We start from the raw sequence: 23,430 nt of genomic DNA, 5'->3' as shown, positions 1-23,430 counted from the left end.
TTATTTCTTATTGGTTGGAAGGCATTGGAGGAGGAAAATCTAAACTGGGAGTTGTAGAAAAACTCAGTTCTGTTTCTAGTCTCAGTAAAGTGAAGAGACTGAACTGGAGGATCTGACTCTTGAGTTTCGAGCTCTAAAATTCTGAGTTAAAAATGAAGGTACAGATCTAGTCTACATATAAACCTTGGCTTAAAGGGCTGAGGCTATCAGGCAGTTTGCACAGTATAGGAATGGCAGTTTTAAAATTTAAATGCAAATAGTCAACTGCCAGTTGATCCTGGAGTTGCTGTTAAGAAAAATGTATTGTGATTAACAAATAAAGGAGAAATGCCTGAGGGCCTAACCCTGTTTCCGTGAACAGGAGGCACAAATTTTTAACAGCAGATATCCAGAGGAGGGAGGATGTACTTGTGGAATGTAACTATGAGGACAAAGAAACAAAGTGTCATGTTTGTGGTGGTTCTGTATGCTATACCTATTATTAACAGTTAAAATATATGTGAATGGAACTTTCAAAAGTGAAGACAAAATTTAAAAAATTTAAAGCAAAGCAGTAGATTAATCTGGCATGAACTAGCTATTGCAATTAAGAGAACTATATGACTAAGTATGAAGCAGTATAAAGGAAAAGGAAAATGGTATCTAAAACATTTTTTGAAACCATCTTTATGTCTTAGAGACAGTATCATGACCCGTATTTGCTCAGAAGATAATAGCCAAGACTGGATTGTAATGTAGTTAGATTGTAATAACCCTAAGCCTCCTGAATCCAAAATTAATTAAAACTAGATAATAGAATTAGATGCTGAGATCCTTTGGGTTGGGATTTTAACCAAGTTGAGATTGGAATGGCCTCAGGCCTGAACCCCTTTAAGGTGGCCATACTATTGTTTCACTCTGTCATCTTGACTATTCTCTGTATAGGAAGTGGTTGGTGCCCTAGTGTGCCACGTTTGCGGCGGCAGTGAAGTTGAAGTTGATACTGCATTGGATATCCTCCTAGAGTTGGTGGTTCTAAACCTATCTGCTATGAGGCTGAATGCTGTATTTGTGAAGGTATTCCCTCTACCTATATACATCGAATCATTTTTCTTTACTGCATATCTCTGAGAGAGAATCTGGTATCTGATAGCTACAATTCATTTTGTACTCTAGATACTAAGCGCTATAATTAGCAGGAAGGGGTTGGAAGGAGGTGAGGTAATTGGCAAATAATAAAAAAAAAAAATTCAGTTATTTGAATGAATTGAATGAATATAGGTATTCATTCATTCAGCAAATACTTCTTTAAAACTGTCTGCCAGGCTGTATTCTGGGTGCAGTGGACATAAAAGTCAGTTCTTGCCTTTGATGACAGAAAGTAAGACACGGTAGCAAGTTATTTTAAATACAACAATATAAATTCTCTAACAGAGGTAGAGTGCTATAGATATACCAGATGAGGAATAATTAATCTGGCTGAGAAACCAAAGACATCTTCAAGAGGAGATAGTATTTGAATGGTTCTTAAAGGATGGAAATGCTTTGAGAGAAAGTAAGGAAAGTGCATGTAGGCAGAGGACAGAACAGAAGCATATTGTCACCCAAGTCCATGGTATGCTTGAGGGATGACAGGGAGACTAGCATGGTTGGCAAGCAAGATGCACGGTGAGGGGTGGTGGGAGATAAGGCTGGGAAGACATAGGACAGGGCCAGATTATGAAGAGTCTTGAATACCATGTAAGTCTGGGGAAAGGAAATCCCAGGGCAAAATACCTCTAAAAACTGAAACCAGTCAAAGATAGAAATAAAGTTTAAAATCCATTTATTTCTTACAAACTACAGTCTGGAGTCTTCTCTCTCCTGTTTCAGCAACAGCAAAACCAGCCCTCTCCCTCACCTCTCAGGTATAGATAAGCCCTCCATTGCCCAGGTAATTAATTACCCACTGATAATGGAGATGAACATCTCTCCACCCCTGAGGAATGATGCAAATGCACTAAAGCCATACTTCTCTCCACCCTTGAGCACTTGTTGATATGCGTATGTACTAAAGCCAGGCGAGATATTCTGGAAATATTACAATTTTACCCACACATGTGCAAGAGTTTCAACTTTATTTTGTAGACAGTAGGGAGCTTTCACAGATTTTTAACTGGATGTTGACATAATCAAGTCTGGGCTTTGAAAGTTAACTGCAGGCCATGTTAGGGGTGAGCAAGCTAAGGGTTTGCCAAAGGCCAGTAAGTAGTGTGTGACTTGCTTCTTTGATCCTTACACATATGCAGAGAATGAATAACTAATTTGTGGAGTAGAAGTTGGGAAGAGATGATGTGATAAAGAATAAAGTCAGAGACATAATGTTTGGCAAAATATTGTTTTCTCAAAGAAAAGGGTGGAGTAAATAGAGTAGGGAGAAATAGGTATTTTAGATGACTGAGCTGAGTATCCACCCTTTGGGCTCTGAGCACAGATGTAGAGAACTTGCTTTTGTAGAACAGATGCATGGCTATCTATGTGTATGCCTCTTAAAAGGATTTTAATTTTTTTACCTAAAGGAAAAAAATGCAAGTTGCTAATCCCCTGGTTGGCATTTTATTTTTCTCACAGGGCATTTTGGATTATCTGGATAATATGTCCCCTCAGCAAATACGCAAACTCTTCTACATTCTCAGCACACTGGCATTTAGCAAACAACATGAAGGCAGCAATCACATCCAGGTAACGGAGTGTGTTGGGAACGAATCTTTTACACTAATTCCGTTGAGATTTGCTGAACGAAATCACTCCAGTCTGTGTAGTTGTAGAAATAGCAGTAAACCTAGCATTCATTCATTCTTTTCTTACCACAAACATTAAGTGCCTGCTGTGTGCCACACATTGAGATGATAGGTATATCAGATCAGATTGCTTAGTCTTTTAGGGTGCAAATGGGTCTGTAATCGGCTAACTATGAAACTTGGTAAGAAAAGCCATTCAGGTTCTTTATTGAGTGCTGTGGGGACACAGAATTCCTTTGTTTCCTAAGGAATATCTGCATCTAATGAGAACTTCATCCAGGCTTGCTTTCATTTGTGGATAGCGTTCCCTGAAAAAGCCAGGCATAGTGTCTAAAATAAAAGAAGAGATTAGGCTGGAATCATAATTCATGTCTCTTTTGTATCTTTAGTGCCACCCTGTGGCAGTAGTCCATACTAGGCTGTAGCTTTGAACAACCAGTGCCTTATTTATTTGTTTATTTTAGTTTATTTTAGTTTTGGTGGTTTATTTATTATTTATTTTTGGAAGATAGATTCTTTTTTTAAAGGTATCATTGATATATGATCTTCTGAATGTTTTACGTGAGCAACATTGTGTTTTCAACATTCACCCATATTATCAAGTCCCCCCCACATTGCAGTCACTATCTATCAGTGTAGTAAGATTGTATAGTCACTACTTGTCTTCTCCCTGCTGTACTGCCTTCCCCATGACCTACCTATATTGTGAGTGCTAATGATAATGCTCTTTAATCCCCTTCTCCCTTCCTCTCCACCGAGCCTTCCCAACTCCTTCCCTTTGGTAACCACTGGTCCTTGCTTGGAGTCTGAGTCTGCTGAAACAGCACCCTTTTTATTTATTTTTTATTTTTTTAAAAATTTACTTCTATGAGTTTTATTATTTAAATGCTATTATGCATTTAATTTTTATTTCAAATTTGGGTTTCTCATTATTACTGTTTGGAAATTGTCAGTTTTTTTTTTTTTTTTTTGAGAAGGCATCTCTCATATTTATTGATCATATGGTTGTTAACAACAATAAAATTCTGTATAGGGGACTCAATGCACAATCATTAATCAACCCCGTGCCTAATTCTCAACAGTCTCCAATCTTCTGAAGCATAACGAACAAGTTTTTACATGGTGAACCAGCACCCTTTTTAAACTAAAAAAAAAATTAACTAGGTAATATACACACCTGGTAGAAAATTCAAAAGGTATGGGAACGTAGTGAAAATAAGTCTCCCTCCCTTTCAGTCCTCTAGGCATCTAGTTTCTAACAGCAATCACTGCGACTAGTTTATAGCTTCCTGAGATGTTCTGAGCATTCACAAATTTGTATTTACCTATACTCCACATCTTACCCCTTGTTCTTTCTGCATCTTGCTTTTTTTCATTTAACAGTGAATTTTGGAGATTGCTTCATGTCAGTAATATAGAGCTATGTCATTTTTTAATTGTGGTAAAATATATGTAACATAAATTTTACTGTTTTAATCATTTTTTAAATGTACAATTCAATGTCATTAAGTACATTCACAATGTTGTGCAACCATCACCACTATCTATATGCTGAACTTTTTTATCTTCCCAAAAAGAAACTGTATCCATTAAGTAATAACTCTCCATTTCACTTCCCTCAGCCCCTGGTAACCTTTAATCCACTTTCTATGTCTGAATTTGCCTATTCTACATGCCTCATTTATATTGTACAATATTTGTCCTTTGTGTCTGGGTTGTTTCTCTTAGCATAATGTGTTTAAGGTTCATGCATCTTGAAGGATGTATCTAACTTCAATCCTTTTTATTGCTGAAGAATATTCCATTTATGTACATACCACATTTAGTTTATCCATTCTTCCATTGATAGACACTGGTAATGATTTTTTTACCTTTCGGCTGTTATAAATAATATTGCTCTGAACATGGGTATAAAATTGTCTGAGCCCTTATTTTTAATCCTTTTAGGTGTATATACATAGGATTGGAATTGCTGGGTCATATGTTGATTCTATCTATATTTAACATTTTGAGGAACCACCCAATTGTTTTTCCATAGCAGCTGCACTATTTTACACTTTCCACAAATAAATGGGGGTTCTAATTTTTCTATATCCTTACCAACACTTACTTACCATTTTTTACTTACAACCATTCTAATGGGTGTGATGTGATATCTCATTGTGGTTTTGTTTTGCATTTCCCTAATGCGATTAATGATCATTTGTAAATCTTTGGCAAAATGTCTATTCAGGTCCTTCATTTATTTTTTAAATGTTTTTTTGTTGTTGACATATGAAAGTTCTTTATATATTCTGAATATTAGTCCCTTATTAGATACATGATTTGCAAATATTTTCTCTCATTCTGTTGGTTGTCATTTCACTCTTGATAGTGTCCTTTGATGCAGTTTTGATGAAGTCCAATTTATCTATTTTTTTCTTTTGTTACCTGTACTTTCGGTGTCATACTTAAGAAAAACATTTGCCAAATCCAAAGTCATGGAGATTTTCCTATGTGTTCTTCTAAGAGTTTTATAGTTTTAGCTCTTAAAGTTAGATCATTGATTCACCTTGAGTTAATTTTTTTATATAGTGTAAGGCAAAGGAAGGGTTTTTTCCACATGGGTATCCAGTTTTTTTCAGCATCCTTTGTTGAAAAGACTGTCCTTTCCCCATTGAATGGTCTTGGTACCTTTGTGGAAAATCATTTGACCATATGTGGGAGGGTTTATTTCTGAACTTTATTCTCTCCATTATTCAGTATGTGTATCCTTATGCTTCTATCACCACTGTTCTGATTCCTGTAGCGTTGTAGTAATTTTGAAATTGGGAAGTGTTTGCCCTCCAAATCTATTTTTCAAGATTGTTTTGGTTACTCAGGGTCCCTTGAAATTCCATATGGATCTTAGAATGGATTGATTTCTGCAAAAAATACTGTTGGGATTTTAATAAAGATTACCTTGAATGGGCGTATCATGTTGAGAGGTACATTATCTTAATAATATTAAGTCTTCCAATCTATGAACATGAGATAACCATTTATTTAGGTTGTCTTTAATTTCTCTCACAATGTTTTGTAGTTTTTAATGTACAAATCTTTTCCTTCCTTCGTTAAATTTATTCCTAAGTATTTTGTTCTATTTTATTACTTTAGCTGAGCAGTCAAGAACATTATTAATAATTTGTCTATCTTTATCAAGCAACTGTCACAAGAATAATAATAGCTGTTATTGATTTATTGATTGTCTACCATGTGCTGGGCCCTGTTCTAGGACATTTTTGTAATTTTCTTTGATCCTTACAAAACCATTCCCACTTTATACATGAAAAAATTAAAACTCAGAGAGATGAAATGACTTGCCAAAGGCCACACAGTTGGTAAATGATAGACCTGTTGCTATTCAAGGTTTTTTGGCCCTGATAGCCATTGGCTCTTTTCCTGTACTATTCCAGCACCTATATCTTTCTCTGTCATTGTTTCCATGTAGGATGACATGTACTTGGTGATACGAAAGCAGCTCTGTAGCACCGTATTCAAGTATAAACTCATTGGTATTATTGGGGCTGTCACCATGGCTGGCAGCATGTCATCAGGAAGGTATGTATAGATATTTTGACTTCTGTGGTTCAAGGTCAATTAATCAAGGTGCTGCCTTACAAAATAAAGTGTTACACTGTGTAAACGTCATTATAACAGTAGACAATAAAATAGAAATGAGCAAATGTTTGTTGTTACATTTCCATGTTCCCGTCTAATCTTTGCTTTATATAATAGCACATAGAGTTTTTACAGAATTGTGATCATAGTCATTGCAGTCTGATGGTTTTCAATACTAGGGATTGCCAAGAAATAAAATTCTAGAAATGTTTCCACAAAAGGGTAATCCTGACCCTCCTGGGGTGCATTTTTCTTTGTCTTCTCCTGTCCTAGGCACTAGACACACCATGGTTTCTACATTGCTGCATTATTCCTGTTTTCCTGTGGATTTTTTCCCCTCTCGCACTTTGATGCCACAATTGTAGCTTCTAAAGAAGCATCAGAGTTGGGGCTTAATAAGTTATTGCCATTGTAAAATGAATTTGAAATGATTTTCGTGCTCTTTAGAAATGATTTGTTGAGAATTCCTGGGACCTCAGGAGACATCCTTAGAATCAGCTTTAGTAATATGTAGTGTCTGCATAGTGTCCTGGTTAAGAATTATTCTCTGGAGACATACTGCTTAAGAGCGTTAAATGCTTAGAACAGTGCCCAGTGCTTGCTCTTGTGATGACAATTAGTGTTTCCTTAAAAAAAAATCTAAGATAGCTATTGTTAGCTCTCATCCACATTTTGTATGGCATAAATGAATACTTTGTGCTTTCATGCACTTTTAATTTCTACACCCATCCCAGGGAAGGCAGGATACTTAAACTTATTGCCAGCTGTTACAAAATATTCGAATGTGAAGGTAAAATTCCTTGTTTTTAGAAATAGACCTTCCAGTTTTACTCAAGGGAGAGCAGACCTGAGCAATGAGCAGTATACACAGGTGAGTTCTTGTAATGGATATGTTTATGAGTAACTGAGGGATTGCTTCTTGTCACAGTTTACCAGAGAGAGTGCTGCTTCTTTGAAAATATGTTTTCCTGAACTTGTAGCTTTTGGATTTGTAGCACTCTTACAGCACTTAGAATCTACTGGCTGGATTGCATTTATTTCTGTTTCTGAATAATCTCCTTAATTAAATTGTAAATTCCTAGAGAACAAGAAAGGTAGGCCACATTTAAGGAATAGCATGTTGACTGGAGCATAGGGTTAAGCAAGTATATAATTGGAGAGTTGGAAATAAAGTTGGGCAGAAAGATAGAAACAGAGGGCCTTGAATGTGAATCAAGACATTTTGATTTAATTTTTCAGCTGAGGTAGTCCTTAAGGGTTTCTTGGCATAGAAATGGCATAATCCAAGCTTTGCTTTTTAAAAAAATTAATCTGGGTTGCATGTGTCTGATGGATTGGAAACAATATGAGATTAGGAAGGGATGGGCTGGTCAGGAAGCTCAGGAAAACCTCAGGTGAGAGGTAACATCTTTCCCAGAGAAACAAAAGGGAAAACTTACTACTGGATGGGATGAGTGGTGTTCAGGGAGCATTGGCAGCCAGTGGCCGAACCATTGTTTTTCTTTGTCTGCTGCAGGTGACCTCCTTGCTGCAGCTGGTTCATTCCTTCAGTGAGCGGTCTCCTCGGGCCTCTGCACTTTATTATGATGAATTTGCCAACCTGATCCAGGGAGAAAAGCTGGTTCCAAAAGCCCTGGTAAGGCCAAGTATCTTTTCTTAAATCAGTAAAGCATGAAGGCTGCTTTACTACACAATCTTCAAGCCCTTCTCTGTGTTGCAGTGCAAAATAGAGAAATCATCCTTTGTGTTCTCCCATATTCTAGTTGAGAAGGCTATTCTGACTCACCTTGCCCCATGCCTCTCCTCAGGCCTCCTTCACTTAATAACAGTAAAAAAAGTGATGAGGATGATGATAATGTTGATGGTATTGATAGCCACCTTCTCTTCTATGCCACGCACTGGCACTGTGTTAAGCACTTTCCACACACTGTCTTTTCCACTTCTGAATAAGATACGTATTATTGTTATTTCCTCTTTAGAAATGAGGAAACTAAGGCGTAGAAAAGTTAATAGTTTGTCTAGGGCTCTACAGCAAGTACATCCTGGACTACACATCCTTTTTTGTTTGCTTCCTGAAGGAATGGGTTGGGCGGACCACTTTTAATGATTTCCAAGATGCCTTTGTGGTGGATGTCTGTGTTGTTCCAGAAGGGTAAGCACTGTTTACCCACTGCCTTGATTGTACTGGTGAAGAAATCATGTCAGTTATGACAATAGCTGGTACAGACATCAGAATGCCCTTGACCTCAGCCAAGTCTAGTCCATTCCTACAGCTTCTTCCCCCTCAACCCCGATATCCCAGCACCTCTGACCCCAGAATTGCTAAAAAGGTTCCCCACTTTTTTAGCATGAGAAAAAGAACAGAAACAGTTCTTTCTGCTTCTCATTTCTCCTCTTAATAGGAGAGATTTATTTGGTCTAGTGGTTTCCATTATAGTTACACACACCCTTGAGTTGGGGCATCAGATTCTGGGTTCTCTCTACAGTGACTATCCATTTCCTGTGAAAGCGCTGTACGGACTGGAGGAATACAGTAGTCATGACGGGATCGCCATCAACCTCCTACCACTGTTGTTCTCTCAGGACTTTGCAAAAGATGGGGGTAGAATGACTTCACAGACATCAGACCAGAAGTCAGTACATTTTTTCTTTTCTGAAACTTGGTGTTGTGAGTGTTCACAGGGAACTCCATAGTTATTGTACTCGGCGGGAAATGTGACTGAAAAGGGTTTTTCCCCGAGCCAGGTGGTATTTGGAGGGGCTAATGAGGATGGGACAGATTCCTTGTTTTTCTTGGACCCTGGGGCTGGGATTTGCATTGCCTCATGACAGCCAACATATTCTGTGAGTCTCTTTTCCTTTCTCCCTCCAAGGAGCGTATCTGTCTATTCCCTCCTTCCAGCTTACCTCCGCTTCTTCTCACACATGGGCATTCACTCCACTTCCCTCTGCCTTCTTCCAGTTCAGTTCATTGTTTCCCTACTGAGCATCCATTAAGTTCTTTGCCATATATTCTTAAAAGTAGACATTTACTGTGGGCAAAACTCCTTAATTATAAGGTTAGGCTCCCTATAAACATGGACTATTATACCTATAAAGTGTGGCGGTCTAGAAATGGATTTTTCCTCCTCAGATTGGTGTCTCCATTGTGCCTGGCTCCTTATTTCCGATTACTGAGACTTTGTGTGGAGAAACAACATAATGGAAACTTGGAGGAGATTGATGGTTTATTAGGTATAAAATGAAATTGCCAAATTCTTTCTTCCTTGTACCTTCCTTTGGTAAACTTAGGGAAGGGTCATACCTTACACAATGTGTGTGGGAAGGAATTTTCTAACTTCATCAAGTAGCATTGCAGTAATAATGGAATTTCAAAGATAAAATCATACATACAAATTCCTGTCATGTTAACAAATAATTGTTATCATAGTTCCATGTTTGTCTCTGGTCCTTGCCTCTATAATTGTTGCAAAGACTTCTTAATTATATTTGTTGATGGCTGCATAATATGGATGTATTTTTGAGGCTAATCAAAGCTTGACCTTCAAATATGAGTTAAAGGGGAAAGTACTTAGGAGAGCTTGCTCTAGGGGCAGTATCCAGGTTCTAAAGGCAGTTATAGAAATGTTGTTTTTCAGATTGTCCTGTATTCCTCACTGATCTGGAACCTGAAGAGAGGCTGGAGTCCATGTCTGATAAAGAGCTTTCATTCATATGTTCACTCATATTTCTTACTCTCAACTGGTTCCGAGAGGTAAGCAGAGTTACTAGTTTCACCTATTGTTCGTAGCTTCTCTCAAGAGGAAACTATTTCCTTGGTTCCCGTGAGCCTCCCTAAAGTCTCCACCATACCTCACCCCTGTGTGCTTTTCTAGCTGTTATATCATACCCTTCCCAGTTATATGTACCTTCTGATGTAGCCAAATCAAAATACTTAGGACTTGTTTCATGTTGCCCATGATTTTTTTCCTAAGCTTTCTTTTTGTATTATTCTGGAATACCTTCACCTACTCTGCTGTGAAAATACTGCTTATTCTTGTGTTGTAGGTATGCACTTAATGTTTTAATGCAGTAACATCAAGTGAATGACAGTTTTCTCCTTCCTGTAGAATATATTTGTGCTAATGAAATGCACAATAATGAAATATGAAAATGATGTAACATCTTACATCTATATATCATTGCCTTTCTCATGCATATTATTCTGAGATGATCTGTTCACTTAAATTATCTCATCTTATCCTCAAAATTATATTATGATAGAGGCAGGACAGGTATTATTTTCCTTGTTTTACACATGTAGATTTGCAAGTACAGAGTTCAAAATCATTTGTCAAGCACTTATACTGTGCCAAATGCTAGGCTAATTTCTTTATTTACCCTCTTTAATCCATACCACAACTGTATTCACATTTTGCAGTTGAAGAAACAAAAGTTCAGAAATGTTAATGACTTGGCCAGGGTAACAAAGCCTCGTAAGTAGAATAGGTCTTGTTTCACCAAAGAGTATGCTTTCTAGCCACTGTGTTATTCCACCATGTTACTTAGTCAGTAATAAGTAGAACTAGGATTAAAAATCTGACCCCCTGTATAGGCCCAGGGCTTTTTTTCTCTACCGCACCTTGCTGAGAACACTCTAATATTATAGACTAAACTCACAGATCCTGCCACTGAATGGCATTTTTTAACTCTGGATGAATAATGCAAACAAGGTTAAAACCAGAACAGTTCAAAGTATGAGAATATAATTTGTCCTTCTGTAGGTTATAAATGCCTTCTGCCAGCAAACATCACCTGAGATGAAGGGGAAGGTGCTCACCCGGTTAAAGCACATTGTAGAGCTACAAAGAATCCTGGAAAGGTATTTGGCAGGTAAGGGAAGTATCCCATACTGGTAACCTTGCTCGGACAGCAGGGAGGAGATAAAGAACTTTGCTTTTAAGCCAGGCACAATGGTAGCTGTCCCCTACTCACCTGGGACGAGAAAATGTGTGCTCAATAAATTTTTTTTAATGAGTACATCAGTTTTGCTTCCCTTGTTACTGCTAGGAGATCTTAACTGCTTCAGAAAATAAATTCAAAGCATTGGTTGAGCTTTTGTAAAGTTGCTTAGCTTCTTTGGAGGTTGAACTTCCAGTGCCTTTTGCTTTCCTGAACATAGTTATGAACCAGGAGTAGACCTAAAAGGCCGCTCAATTCCTTCTGATCATTAAGTAAACTTATTCTCTTACAATGCTAGGTTGATTCTCTGGGGTAAACATGGAGCTTCCCTCAGACCTTCATCTAAATAATTGTGTATAAAACAGATTTCTGGGTGACCAAATACTGTTAATAACTGAAGAATTTAAATATAAGTCAATTTTTAGCGCTTATCTGCTTGGATATTCTGTATCATGATGAATGGTTGCATGTTAATTGATCACAATTAATATGATACTAAGCTATCTCTGGCCATTTTGCTATGCTGAAACAATGTCAGAAGACTGTAATACGATTGTAGGCACTCAGCTGTGGTTGGTAATTCTGGAGACTAGTTTTTAGCCAGTTGGGCGATTGTATTCTGAATCTGTAGTGGTGTATGGTTGGTATACATTGAGCCTCTGTCTTTCTGTTTCAGTCACCCCAGACTATGTTCCTCCTCTTGCAAACTTTGACTTGGATACTTTAGATGTAACCCCTCCTGCCAGTACTGCTGTTTCAGCAAAAATCAAGAAACAAGGAAGTACAGGTGGTGAGTATGTTCTTTTCTTTTTATTCTATGTCTCCATATGGGCCACATTGAAGTAACTTTGGAGTTCATGTGCCTCAAGGCATCAGTAATTGAAAAGATTATATAATTTGGCAGTGTTATAAAATGAACTATAATTTAGGCTTATAAAATTACCTCCTCTACCTCTAGTTAGTCTTCATCAAGTTGTTTCCTGAAGGCAGTGATGTTTAGCAAACATGATTATGATTACTTGAGTCACTTTTCTCCTTTTGAAATATAAGGAGGAAGGAAACGGAAAGCAGATGGCAGCAAAACATCCTCCCCTGATACACTTTCAAAGGAGGGTAGTTCAGAGTGCAACCCTACGCCGTCTGATAGAAGCCAGCCGGAAAAGGTACTGGAATGATGGGCGTCCATGAAGGTGTGTGTCACCCCAGTGGGATGAACAGAGGGCCCGCACTGTTCTCTGCATTTTATAATCATTTTCTTGAATGTTTCACTCCCTTTTTTCACACCCCAGCAGTAATTTGAATTCTCTCTTGGAGTGATAATCAAATTCTGTCTTAGAATATAGTTACAGATATACTTGTTTTAGCCTTTTCCCTTCTGACCCCAGATTATAGATTTCTCAATGAATAGAGATAACATGAAAAGCTTAGTACAGTTTCTGGTACTTAATAAATAGTAGTTCCTATAACTGTGCTATTCACAGAGTAGGTTTCATGTGTTTATGAAATTGAACCACACAGATTCCCATTATTTCTGTTGTTTTAGCTACTGTTTATTGAGTATTTATTATGTGTAACTTTTAATCCTCCTCTAATTAATATTAACCTGAAGTTAATATTATTATCCACATTTAATAGATGAGGAAACCAAGACCCAGAGAGGGTAGGTGACTTGTCCAAGGTCACACAGTTAATAAGTGCTTAAGCAAGGCTTTGAAGCCAGTTCCTTCTGTCCCTAGGCTCATATTTTTCTGTACCACCCCATAATATGTTGATTTGTCTAATAATTCATCCCTAAGTAGAAACCAACTGAGGGTCTCAATGTGTGACCCAATATTATTTTCCCAATATTAAATTCAGGTGCTCTGTTTCAGGAATATTTAGGGACTTTGGTGAAAGGAAGGTGGTGATGTGCTGAAAATGTAATTTTTTGTGTAAAATGAATGCATAATTGCACTTTGAAATAGTCATTAAGAATTGGATTAGTATGGAAGCCTTATTGATTCTACTGGTTACTACAACTTTCTCCTCAGGAGTTCAAAGGGAAAGAAGAAAACACTTCAGTGTCACTACGGAATTACCGCGCTTTTTTCCGAGAACTGGATATTGAGGTCTTCTCTGTTTTACACTGTGGGCTTGTGACCAAGTTCATCTTGGATACTGAAATGCACACTGAAGTAAGTGATAGAGTTGATATCCTGGAGCTAAATTTTCAGAAAGTTCCTCAGCTTTATTCTTACTTGAAAAACAATACCATGGCTTGGAGAGAAGTTGGACTCTGGCTTCCAAAGCCTTTATATATAAAAGTAATGATGAATAATCATACTCCTTATCTGTATATGATATTTATAAGTCTGAGTTTTTCATAGTGTGTCCTACATTATAAAGGGTATGCTAGTGATGTGATTCTTCTTAGGTTACTAATAATAGGCTATTTAGATTACTTTTGTATAGCAGCACTGTTCTGGTTTACGGCTTATAAAGGTCAGTGCTGTTTTCATTTTTTCATGATGTTTCTTCAGTATCTGTCAGATGCTTATCCAGGCCTTTTTTATGTTTGCCATTAATCTAGACATTAGTTCAGTAGTGTTTACAGCATGATGCTTGCCTTCAAATAGCTCATAATCTAATAGAAGGAAGTAGACATAACTAGCAGTATGTGCTATATTGATGGTCTAAACGAAGTACCAGTGAAACTGGGTAGATAGAGAATGGTGTTTATAATGAAGTTAGACATAGAGGATATTGTCACAGAAAAGTTAACTCTTGATATAGGATTTTACCATATTTAAAAAAATACAGTTTCTCTAGGTTAAAAAAAAATAAATTGGGAAATAGCATGGGTTTTTTACTATAGATTTTTACAAGATTGTAAGCACCTTCAGAACAGAGAGTGTATCTTATTTTCCCCCAATCTTTCTATATTCAGCTTGTACTTGGAGATTCTCTGTAAATGTCCATTGAGTGAACAGTTTGAAGTGAGACTGTGTTTGGTTGATTCTGCTTCTGGTGGTATTATATACGTGTAGGGGTCCTGCGCAGAGTTAATAGACGCAAAACATTAAGGGAAAGAAAATATGAGAGGATCATTTAATGAACAGAGAAAAGCAAAATTCCCTTTAATTAGTCATTTTTCATTCCAGGGTACTTAAGGAAATGTACCTCAGGTTCAAAGCTGGAATAGCCTACAGAGGCATTTTTTTTCTAGAGAAAAAGTATGTTTTCTTCAGTGTAGCACAGAGAAGACAAGTAGTGACTCTGTGGCATCTTACTACACTGATGAACAGTGACTGCAGTGGGGCATTGGAGGGGGACTCAATAATATAGGTGAATGTAGTAACCACATTATTTTTCATGTGAAACCTTCATAAGAGTGTATATCAATAATATCCTAATAAAAAAATTGTATAAAAAAACCTTGGGGGGGAAAAAAAAGAAAAAGTATGTCTTCTTAAACTGTACTGCCTTGGATTGCTATTTTAATAATTTGAAATTCTGTTTTACTTTGGAAATGCTTGATTGTTTTAATTTATTGATAGAGCACAATAACCATTTTATGAGGTGGGGAAATTTCCCCCTTTTTTGGTAATGATGAGATTATTCACCCATTTGGGAAGAGTAAATGTGAGATATGCTTCCGTAAAAGGATGGTTAGGACATGCTTGGAATTATTCTTTCCTTCCTCCTTGTGACAGGCTACTGAAGTTGTGCAACTTCAGCCCCCTGAGCTGCTTTTCTTGCTGGAAGATCTCTCCCTGAAGGTGGAGAGTATGCTGATACCTTCTGTTAACAGGAGAGTCCCTTTCTCCAAGGTTAGTATAGGCAGAAACACAGGACCTGGCCTTAGTGAATTTGCACATAAGGAAGTCTTAGTAGTGAATATCACCAGCATTGTGTTTGGGTCACTAGGTAGCATGATGGCAGCTCCATTGCCAGACCATATTGACCTTACTTTAAAAGGAACTCTGAAACAGGAAAAACAAAAGAGGCGCCCAAAACAGGAGGTATATTTCTGAATGCCCTGAGCATTCTTGAATCCTGACTTGTGCTCCAGTTTTGGTTATGACAGCCTCCCAAACTAAGCCCACGCCCAAGCTTCAATATAATAGTTGGCTCTCTAGAGAAGGCCAGAACCTCAAAAGTGTATGCAATGTACAACAGTGCAGATAGCATCTGGTGAAACAGTTGGATGATGCAAACAAAATGTGAGAATTTTAGGTGTAAATATTTAAACAATATATCCAGTTACTTGTTGCTTTCTTTTTTTTATTCATTGTTTGCTGTACATTCTTATCAGCCTAAATGTTTTTGTGTAAGCTTTATCTCTTTAGTAAATATGGGTCTATACTTCTCAATCAAACTGTGTTCATGCTCTATAGAAGCTAATCTCTTGGTTATGAGAAAATACTGCAAGAGTCTGCTTTCAGAATTGAGTTGTATGTAAGCAAACAGTTTCTTCTGTCTGTGCCTACTTGGTGGCACAGGTTCGTTTAAACCCCATAACAAATTTGTAGTTTCAGAGAAGCTATCCAGCAGTTTCTTTCCCATAACTCTGAATTTATTACAGAGTAAAGGAAGCCGGACTGTTGGATTCACACATCTCAATCAGAGACCTGCTGAAGAAATTGCTCACAGTATTGTTCAACTGCTGACTCCAATGTGTAACCATCTGGAAAACATCCACAACTACTTTCAGGTCAGAAGCCTATCTTTTCACTCTTGAGGCTTAGAAGTTACTAAGTGAACAATAGATTTTATTTTTGGCTGAGAAATATTGAAGGAAAATGTGGGCAATTGCCAAAGGAACTTTCCTAAAAGCATTCTTCCCTTTCAGTGCTTAGCTGCTGAGGATTATGGTGTAGTTGATGGATCAGGAATGAAAGTTCAGGAGTACCACATAATGTCTTCATGCTATCAGAAACTACTGCAGATTTTTCATGGACTTTTTGCTTGGTGAGTATGTGGCAAGTATGGTAGGGAGAGGTAATCAAGCACGTACTTGCTTTTGCTTGACAGTCACTAAGGCACTGAGGTATAGAAAATAAGGAAAAGGCTCCAGCACCTTATGTAAATATGGTGTTTATTTGTTTTGGGATGTGTTTGTCTGCATCATTCCACTTGATTTGCACCCTCTGTCTTATGGAGCTGCTATTATTAACTCACTTGAAAGTTAGTTACTTGTTATTGGCTAACCTTAACAAATCTGGTCATCTGATTCTTAGCCAAGTTTACCATGGAGAGCTTTCTGTGACACTGGACAGACTCTTAACTGAAGTTGTTACTAAACAAGTTGAAATTAAAGACTTGAATACAGTGTGATCTGGGGTATTTAGGGACAGCCATCATGGGACTCTGGGATTTCATCAGGCCATTGAAGGATAGGTGACTTTTTGGTAGATAAAGGCAAATGCTGGAAGGCACAGCATGAGGGAAAGTATAAATAAGGGAGGAATGTTACTTAAATTTTCTTTTTCCTTAGGGCTGGGCCCTGGCCCTTCTATTCTCATTATACAGGTTTCTTGGGCCATCTCACCCAAGCTTAAATTTGTGCTAAAATGTATCTTTTGAGCCACAGGTATTTATGTCCAGCTGCCTATTCAACACCCCCTTAGATGTGTCATTGACCCCTCAGACTCATCGCATCCACAACAGAGTGTATCCTCCTTACCACTGTTCCTTCAGCTTTGCCTGGCTAGGTAAATGGTACCGTCAGTTGTCTGAGCCAGAAACCGGGAGTTTATTCTTTGTCCCTTTCTCTACTCTGCCTTTTCTTTTCCAGTGTCTCTGATCACCAGATATGTTGATTTCATCTTCTAGATAACATCTAAATAGCCATCTCTTCCTCTCCTGCTCTACTGCTTCCAGACACCGGTCATCTCTCCCCTGGACTAGATTAGTTTCATAGTTGGTCTGTCTGTCCCAGTTGCCCTCCCTAAGTCCATTCTTCACACAGCAGTCAAAGTGAGCTTCCCAATGCAAACCTAATCTTGTTCTATCCTAAGTTTGGTTTCTGATTGCCCTTGGATTCTTCATGAGGTCAAACTCTTTTTTTCCTAGCTTCGAAGGCCTTTTATTATATGACTCCTGCTGTATCATTCATTGTCTTTCAACTCTGCCCTCCAGCTCTACTGAATTAATTTCTGCATCCTATATAGCTTTTTCTTGGAAGGCTTCACACATACTCATCTTTCTGCCAGGATTTCCACCCTCCTTGATCCCTAGTCTTTTCTAACTCATCCTTGGGACCTGTATTTAAACTTCACTTCCTCGGGGGCATCTTCTCTGACCCCTAAGCTAGGTAAACTTCCTTCCTGCCTCTCTAATCCCCAGTTCTCTCCTAGTATTGTGGTATCTCACAATAAAACTTAGACATTTTAGTAAGACTTACCCCATCTGTCTTCCCTGCTAGACTGTGAGCTTCACGAGGGCAGACACCGGTCATTGTTGTGTTCGCAGTACTTAAAAACAGTGCCTAACAAAATATTTAAATAGATGCTTCATCAAGGAGATGTACAGATGCCAAATAAATATATGCAAAGATGTCCAGTAGTATTAGTTATTAAAGACATGTAAACTGAAATCACAGCATAGCTAAATTAAAAAGGTTTACCATGCTAATAAGCGTTGGTGAGGATGTGGAGCAGCGGAAACTCTCACATGCTGCTGGAGGGACTGTGAAATGGTACACCCACTTTAGAAAACAGCTTGGTAGGTCCTTGAAAAGTTAGACATACACCTGCCATACAATCCATCTATTCTACCCCTATGTATTTACTGAAGAGAAATGAAAGCATGTCTACACAAAGTTTTGCACACATAGGTTTATAGCAGCTTTATTTGTAATGGCCACAACCTGGAAACAACTCAAATGTCCATCAACCAGTGCATAAAAAAACAAATTGTGGTATATCCATATGGGAGAATCCTACATGCAACAACATGGATGAAAAAAGAATTATACTTAATAAAAAGCAAGCCTATGATAGTATGTAGTATATGATCCCATTTATATAAAAATCTGGAAAAAAGAATACAATATTTTAGTGAAAGAACATAGATCTGTTGGGTGAGGGTGCTGAAGGGAGGGATAAATTATAAGAAAACTTTGGTGGGGTAATGGGTATGTTCATTATTTTAGTGGGTGATCGTTTTGTGGGTTAATATATAAATCAGCTGATCAAGTTCAGCATTTTAAATGCATGCAGTTTACTGTTTGTCAGTTATACCTTAATAAAGCTATCCCAATATAAAACAAAAACAAAAAATCCCTGGTCCACAACATCCTCAGAATACATTTGTTGGAAGGAAAAGGAATACCACTGGGCATGTGGAAATGCTTCTAGAGGAGTAGAAGATCTAGGGGTTCAGATTGTGTTGTGCCTTGAAGGTCAGACAGAAGAATTTGGATGTTTTCCAGGGAAACAATTTTGAGTTTTATAAGAGCCATCACATAATGAAAGTGATGTTTTCAGCAGATCCTTCATCAGCAGTGCATAGGACAGATTGGAAAGGGACACAGAAAAGACTAGTCGAGATGTGTTGCCATGATCTATGCATGTGATGATGATAAGGGCCTGGCCCAGACTGATGACGTAGGATTGGAAAAGGAAGGGACAGTAGGAAACAGAATCTGAAGAAAGAATTGCCAAGACTTGATTTATTAATATAGAAGCAATAAGTTCTTTATTGAGCATTTACTATGGATTACACATTGATTTAGCAGTTTGACAAAATTACTCCCTCTTTTTGGTGGGGGGAGGTCTAAGACTTATCTCTAAAATTTAGTAAGTAACCAGAGCTTTTTCCTTTGAAAATAAGCCTAAGAGGACTGTTAAGTCCTTAAGGAAAGACTGTTTGAGGTGCACTTCAACTTTTCTAGTCTGATACTCAGAGCTGTGGCTGAATTTGGCATTGAGTGCTCTCTGTTCTCCTTTTGCCTCTGTTGACTTACTGATGAGACAGCCTGGAGGCCAGGATCCTCAAGTGCTGCCCAAGCGATCTTCCTGAAACTAAACTAAAACCATCTTAACCTTGACTTTCCCTTAGGAATGGACTTTTTCATCCTGACAATGTTAATGTACTATATTCATCCTTTGAGGTCCTTACTAGCCGAGTGAAGCAGAGAGAGCCTGACCAGGCCTTGGAGGAACTCCTCAGGTAGGTCAGATTACATATCTCAGAGTGCTGTCCCAGGAAACTCATAGGAACAAGATTGGCAAGATTTTTTGGAGATAACTTGGGTGTCTCTCCGTTGTGAGAGAAATTGGTATTTCCAGCTACTTTGTCTCAGTTGTATGAGTTTTTCACCTGTGTATTCAGATAAATCCTGAAGCTTTAGATACTGCTGAACAAATCATAGTAAATTTTAATGCATTCTTGGTCCTATGAAGTTTGCCATTGCAGGTAATGATGATGAACATGCTGACCATCTGTTGTTAACTCTTAATTATCCAGGGACCTGCTCTGTCTCCCAGTAGGGTTGGGAAATTAGGTAGCGGCTAGTTAACCCTCTCCTCCCAGTCTGCAAGCAGAGGACCCTAGGCTGAAGGCTAGGGAGTGGTGGAGGGAAGTGAGGAGATCTAAGGGGCATAGCTCCCAGCCTCCCATCCCACCTTCAACCAGTTACTTTGTTCTTTCTCTCCCCTCCCCTGCTACACTAAGCTATCACTGGGCCCACAATCAATGCTGTCATCCCTGCCTACAGGGCAGGACCTTATTTCATTTTAAGTACAGTACTTTTAAATTTGTTTCATTTCCCACCAGTGAATCAGGATTCGAGTCCAGTTTTCTTTCAACTACATTTTTGGATTAATTGTGATCCCCATCTCCCATTACTTCAGTGCATTGAAAGCTGACCATATATGGCACACTTACTGAAAGTTCTACTTTCTCTGCCTTATAATTTCCTTTCACTTTATCTTATAATCCCAGAATTTAAACATTGTCAAGGTGCTACCTAAGACCTTATAGAGCAAATAGTTTATAAAAGGTTATACATATAAGCATGGCCAAGACAAGTACCTGGCTATCTTCGTGTATGTGACTCTTCAAGGCCAGCACTCCATCAACTGGACTCTATTTTTCCCTGGCTTTCTCCATACAGAGTTTTTGTTCTCTATCAAGGTCTTGAAAGAGGGTTGCTACAAGTGTACCTGAAAATGAAGGAGATTCTGATTAGACCATCACTTAAGTGGACTTGGACACCTGATGTATTTAGACATATATGTAATACATACAGTGCTTTTTTTTTTTCATTGTGTCTTTACAGCCAGAGCTTCAATTACTTGCAGAATTTCCATCAGAGCATTCCCAGTTTCCAGTGTGCTCTTTATCTCCTCAGAATTTTGATGGCCATTTTGGAGAGATCTGTAGATCCTGCTCAGAAAAAAGAAAAAATTGGTGATGGGCCCAGATCCTCTTTTTTAAATTCATGAGTAGAGTTAAAACTCAAGCTTGTAAAACCTTGTACATTTTACGTGTGAATTCCCCCACAACTGTGGATATGCCCTCTTGCTATACCAAAGAAGACATTTTCCCAGAAGGAGCTATAACTGATCTCTGCTGACATTGCTTAGTCTGAACTTGGTTAATTCAGTTGGCTAGATAGTTTTCTGTTTGGCTTCTGTTTACTCATGTTCTTCCCTTTTTTTTTTTTCTTTTTAATTATTGAAGACATTTGGCACAGACAAACCATGAGGTTAAAATGGAAGAAAAAGGAGAAATCAGTATTAAGTATAAAGAAAGGCCTGGCCCCATCCCTATTCTTTTTCTTTTGTCATAGCTCTTGGATTGCAACTCACTGATTTATATATCCTAATTGGCAGCACAGACAGCAAGAAGAAAATATACAACCTTCATTACTTCCTGTTGATTAAAAGGGGAGAATTTGGTTTGAATCTCTGAGGTGGCCATGGTTTATTGGCCTGCCCAGAAGGAACAAGATTAGCTTCCCCACTGCCTAGCAGTGTTCCTTTTGTCCTGCATGGTGTTTAGTTAATGTTTGTGTATGTCAGGATGGGGTGAGAGGGTAGGACATGTTGGGTCTTACACAGATGGGCTTATCTCTGGTAGAAGGCCCAGTGGAGGAGGAACCCATGATAGCTTTTTTTCAAATTGTCTGTTAGTCAAAGAACTTAATAGTAAATGGAAAGGAAGCATCCTTTTAATCAATAATCATCCCCAAAAGCCTGAAAAACAAGCATAAGGTCAATTTTCCATGCATGAGATATCTTTGTTTCTCCAACAGCTTCCCTGGCCAGACATTTCCTCTGTCGGACGTGGCCAAGCGGGGAGAAAGAGAAGAGCAGCATTCGTAATGAGCAGCTCCATGCTTTGCTGTGGTGAGATGCTGTTTCTTTCCATGAGCCAAATTGCCTTCCATGTTTGTTGGAATCCCTTGTCTGCTAAAGACTGAAAAATTACAAGTTAGAGGGAACATGGAAGAAATGAAGTAAGCTTGAAATTAACAGAATTTGGAATATGTGGATCATAAGATCCTCTAATTCCGTTTTATACTGAAACTTAGTTCCTTATTATTAAATCAAATAATAGAGGAAGTAGAGGAGTCTGTGCTTATATCCTGCCTTGTTAATGAATGAATCAGATATTTATTTATTGTCTACCATATCCCAGACACATCTATCCCTTCCAGGGTGTCTAACTGTATTGACAATTGAGACATCCTTTACCTCCTGACAAGTATCTGGGAACATTTATTTTATTAAAAATAAATGCTCCTAGTTTTAAAATATATATATATACATATTTATTTATTTATTCATTTATCTACTAAGGTATTATTGATGTACATTCTTATGAAGGTTTCACATGAAAAACAATGTGGTTACTACATTCGCCCACAACATACTCCATTGTAGCCACTGTCCATCAGTGTAGTAAGATGGCACAGAGTCACTATTTGCCTTCTCTATGCTACACTGTCTTCCCCATGATCCCCACCACACCATCTGTGCCAATCATAATATCCCTCCATCCCCTTCTCCTTCCCTCCCCACATGTCCTCCCTACCCCTCCCCTATGGTAACTGCTAGTCCCTTCTTGAAGTCTGTGAGTCTGTTGCTGTTTTGTTCCTTAAGTTTTTTATTTAGGGTCTTCTGAGTTTACTCTTTTTTTTTTATTTTTGGTATCATTAATGTACAGTTACATGAGCAACATTATGGTTACTAGACTCCCCCCATTGCCAAGTCTCCCCCACAAAGCCCATTACAGTCACTGTCCATCAGTGTAGTAAGATGCTGTAGAGTCATTACTTGTCTTCTCTGTGTTGCACATCCCTCCCCATGCCTACCCCCACATTTACATGCTAATCGTAATGCCCTCTTCTTCCCGACCCTTCTCCCTCCCTTCCCACCCAGCCTCCCCAGTCCCTTTCCCTTGGGTTCTGTGATTCTGCTTCTGTTTTGTTCCTTCAGTTTTTCTTTGTTCTTATACTCCACATATGAGTGAAATCATTTGTTACTTGTCTTTCTCCACCTGCCTTATTTCACTGAGGATAATATCCTCCAGCTCCATCCATGTTGTTGCAAATGGTAGAATTTGTTTCTTTCTTATGGCTGAATAGTATTCCATTGTGTACATGTATCACATCTTTATCCATTCATCTATTGATTGACACTGAGGTTGCTTCCATATCTTGGCTACTGTAAAGAGTGCTGCGATAAACGTAGGGGTGCATATGTCTTTTTGAATCTGAGAACTTCTATTCTTTGGGTAAATTCCTAGGAGTGGAATTCCCAGGTCAAATGGTATTTCTATTTTTAGTTTTTTGAGGAAGCTCCATACTGCTTTCCACAATGGTTGAACTAATTTACATTCCCACCAGCAGTGGAGGAGGGTTCCACTTTCTCCACATCCTCGCCAACATTTGTTGTTGTTTGTCTTTTGGACAGTGGTGATCCTTACTGGTGTGAGGTGATATCTCATTGTGGTTTAAATTTGCATTTCTCTGATGACTAGCGATGTGGAGCATCTTTTCATGTGTCTGTTGGTCATCTGAATTTCTTCTTTGGAGAACTGTCTGTTCAGCTCCTCTGCCCATTTTCTAATTGGATTATTTGCTTTTTGTTTGTTGAGG

At 38.2% G+C, this 23,430-nt stretch overlaps 1 protein-coding gene across 4 annotated transcripts in view; it reads left to right on the top strand.

Annotated features, from left to right (window-relative positions):
* The window catches only part of FANCD2 (FA complementation group D2), a 71,982-nt gene that overhangs the window by 30,587 nt on the left and 17,965 nt on the right, over positions 1-23,430 (top strand). For 3 of the 4 annotated variants that reach the window (XM_036923474.2, XM_036923473.2, XM_057506740.1), the window contains exons 17-35: positions 925-1,056; positions 2,590-2,700; positions 6,229-6,338; positions 7,209-7,269; positions 7,915-8,034; positions 8,477-8,550; positions 8,885-9,031; positions 9,532-9,632; positions 10,037-10,152; positions 11,162-11,270; positions 12,016-12,129; positions 12,390-12,502; positions 13,370-13,513; positions 15,032-15,148; positions 15,904-16,032; positions 16,171-16,289; positions 19,383-19,493; positions 20,605-20,735; positions 21,583-21,676. In XM_036923474.2, the coding sequence (XP_036779369.2) occupies positions 925-1,056; positions 2,590-2,700; positions 6,229-6,338; positions 7,209-7,269; positions 7,915-8,034; positions 8,477-8,550; positions 8,885-9,031; positions 9,532-9,632; positions 10,037-10,152; positions 11,162-11,270; positions 12,016-12,129; positions 12,390-12,502; positions 13,370-13,513; positions 15,032-15,148; positions 15,904-16,032; positions 16,171-16,289; positions 19,383-19,493; positions 20,605-20,735; positions 21,583-21,676 (2,153 nt within the window). The remainder of the gene's footprint in view (positions 1-924; positions 1,057-2,589; positions 2,701-6,228; positions 6,339-7,208; positions 7,270-7,914; positions 8,035-8,476; positions 8,551-8,884; positions 9,032-9,531; positions 9,633-10,036; positions 10,153-11,161; positions 11,271-12,015; positions 12,130-12,389; positions 12,503-13,369; positions 13,514-15,031; positions 15,149-15,903; positions 16,033-16,170; positions 16,290-19,382; positions 19,494-20,604; positions 20,736-21,582; positions 21,677-23,430) is intronic. The other variant, XM_057506731.1, reaches the window with a different exon arrangement.

The sequence above is a fragment of the Manis pentadactyla genome, chromosome 1 (assembly GCF_030020395.1).
Source record: "Manis pentadactyla isolate mManPen7 chromosome 1, mManPen7.hap1, whole genome shotgun sequence".
In the NCBI taxonomy this organism is placed as follows: Eukaryota; Metazoa; Chordata; class Mammalia; order Pholidota; family Manidae; genus Manis; species Manis pentadactyla.
The sequence above is the reverse complement of the archived record's forward strand: the minus strand, read 5'-3'. Positions and strand labels throughout refer to the sequence as shown.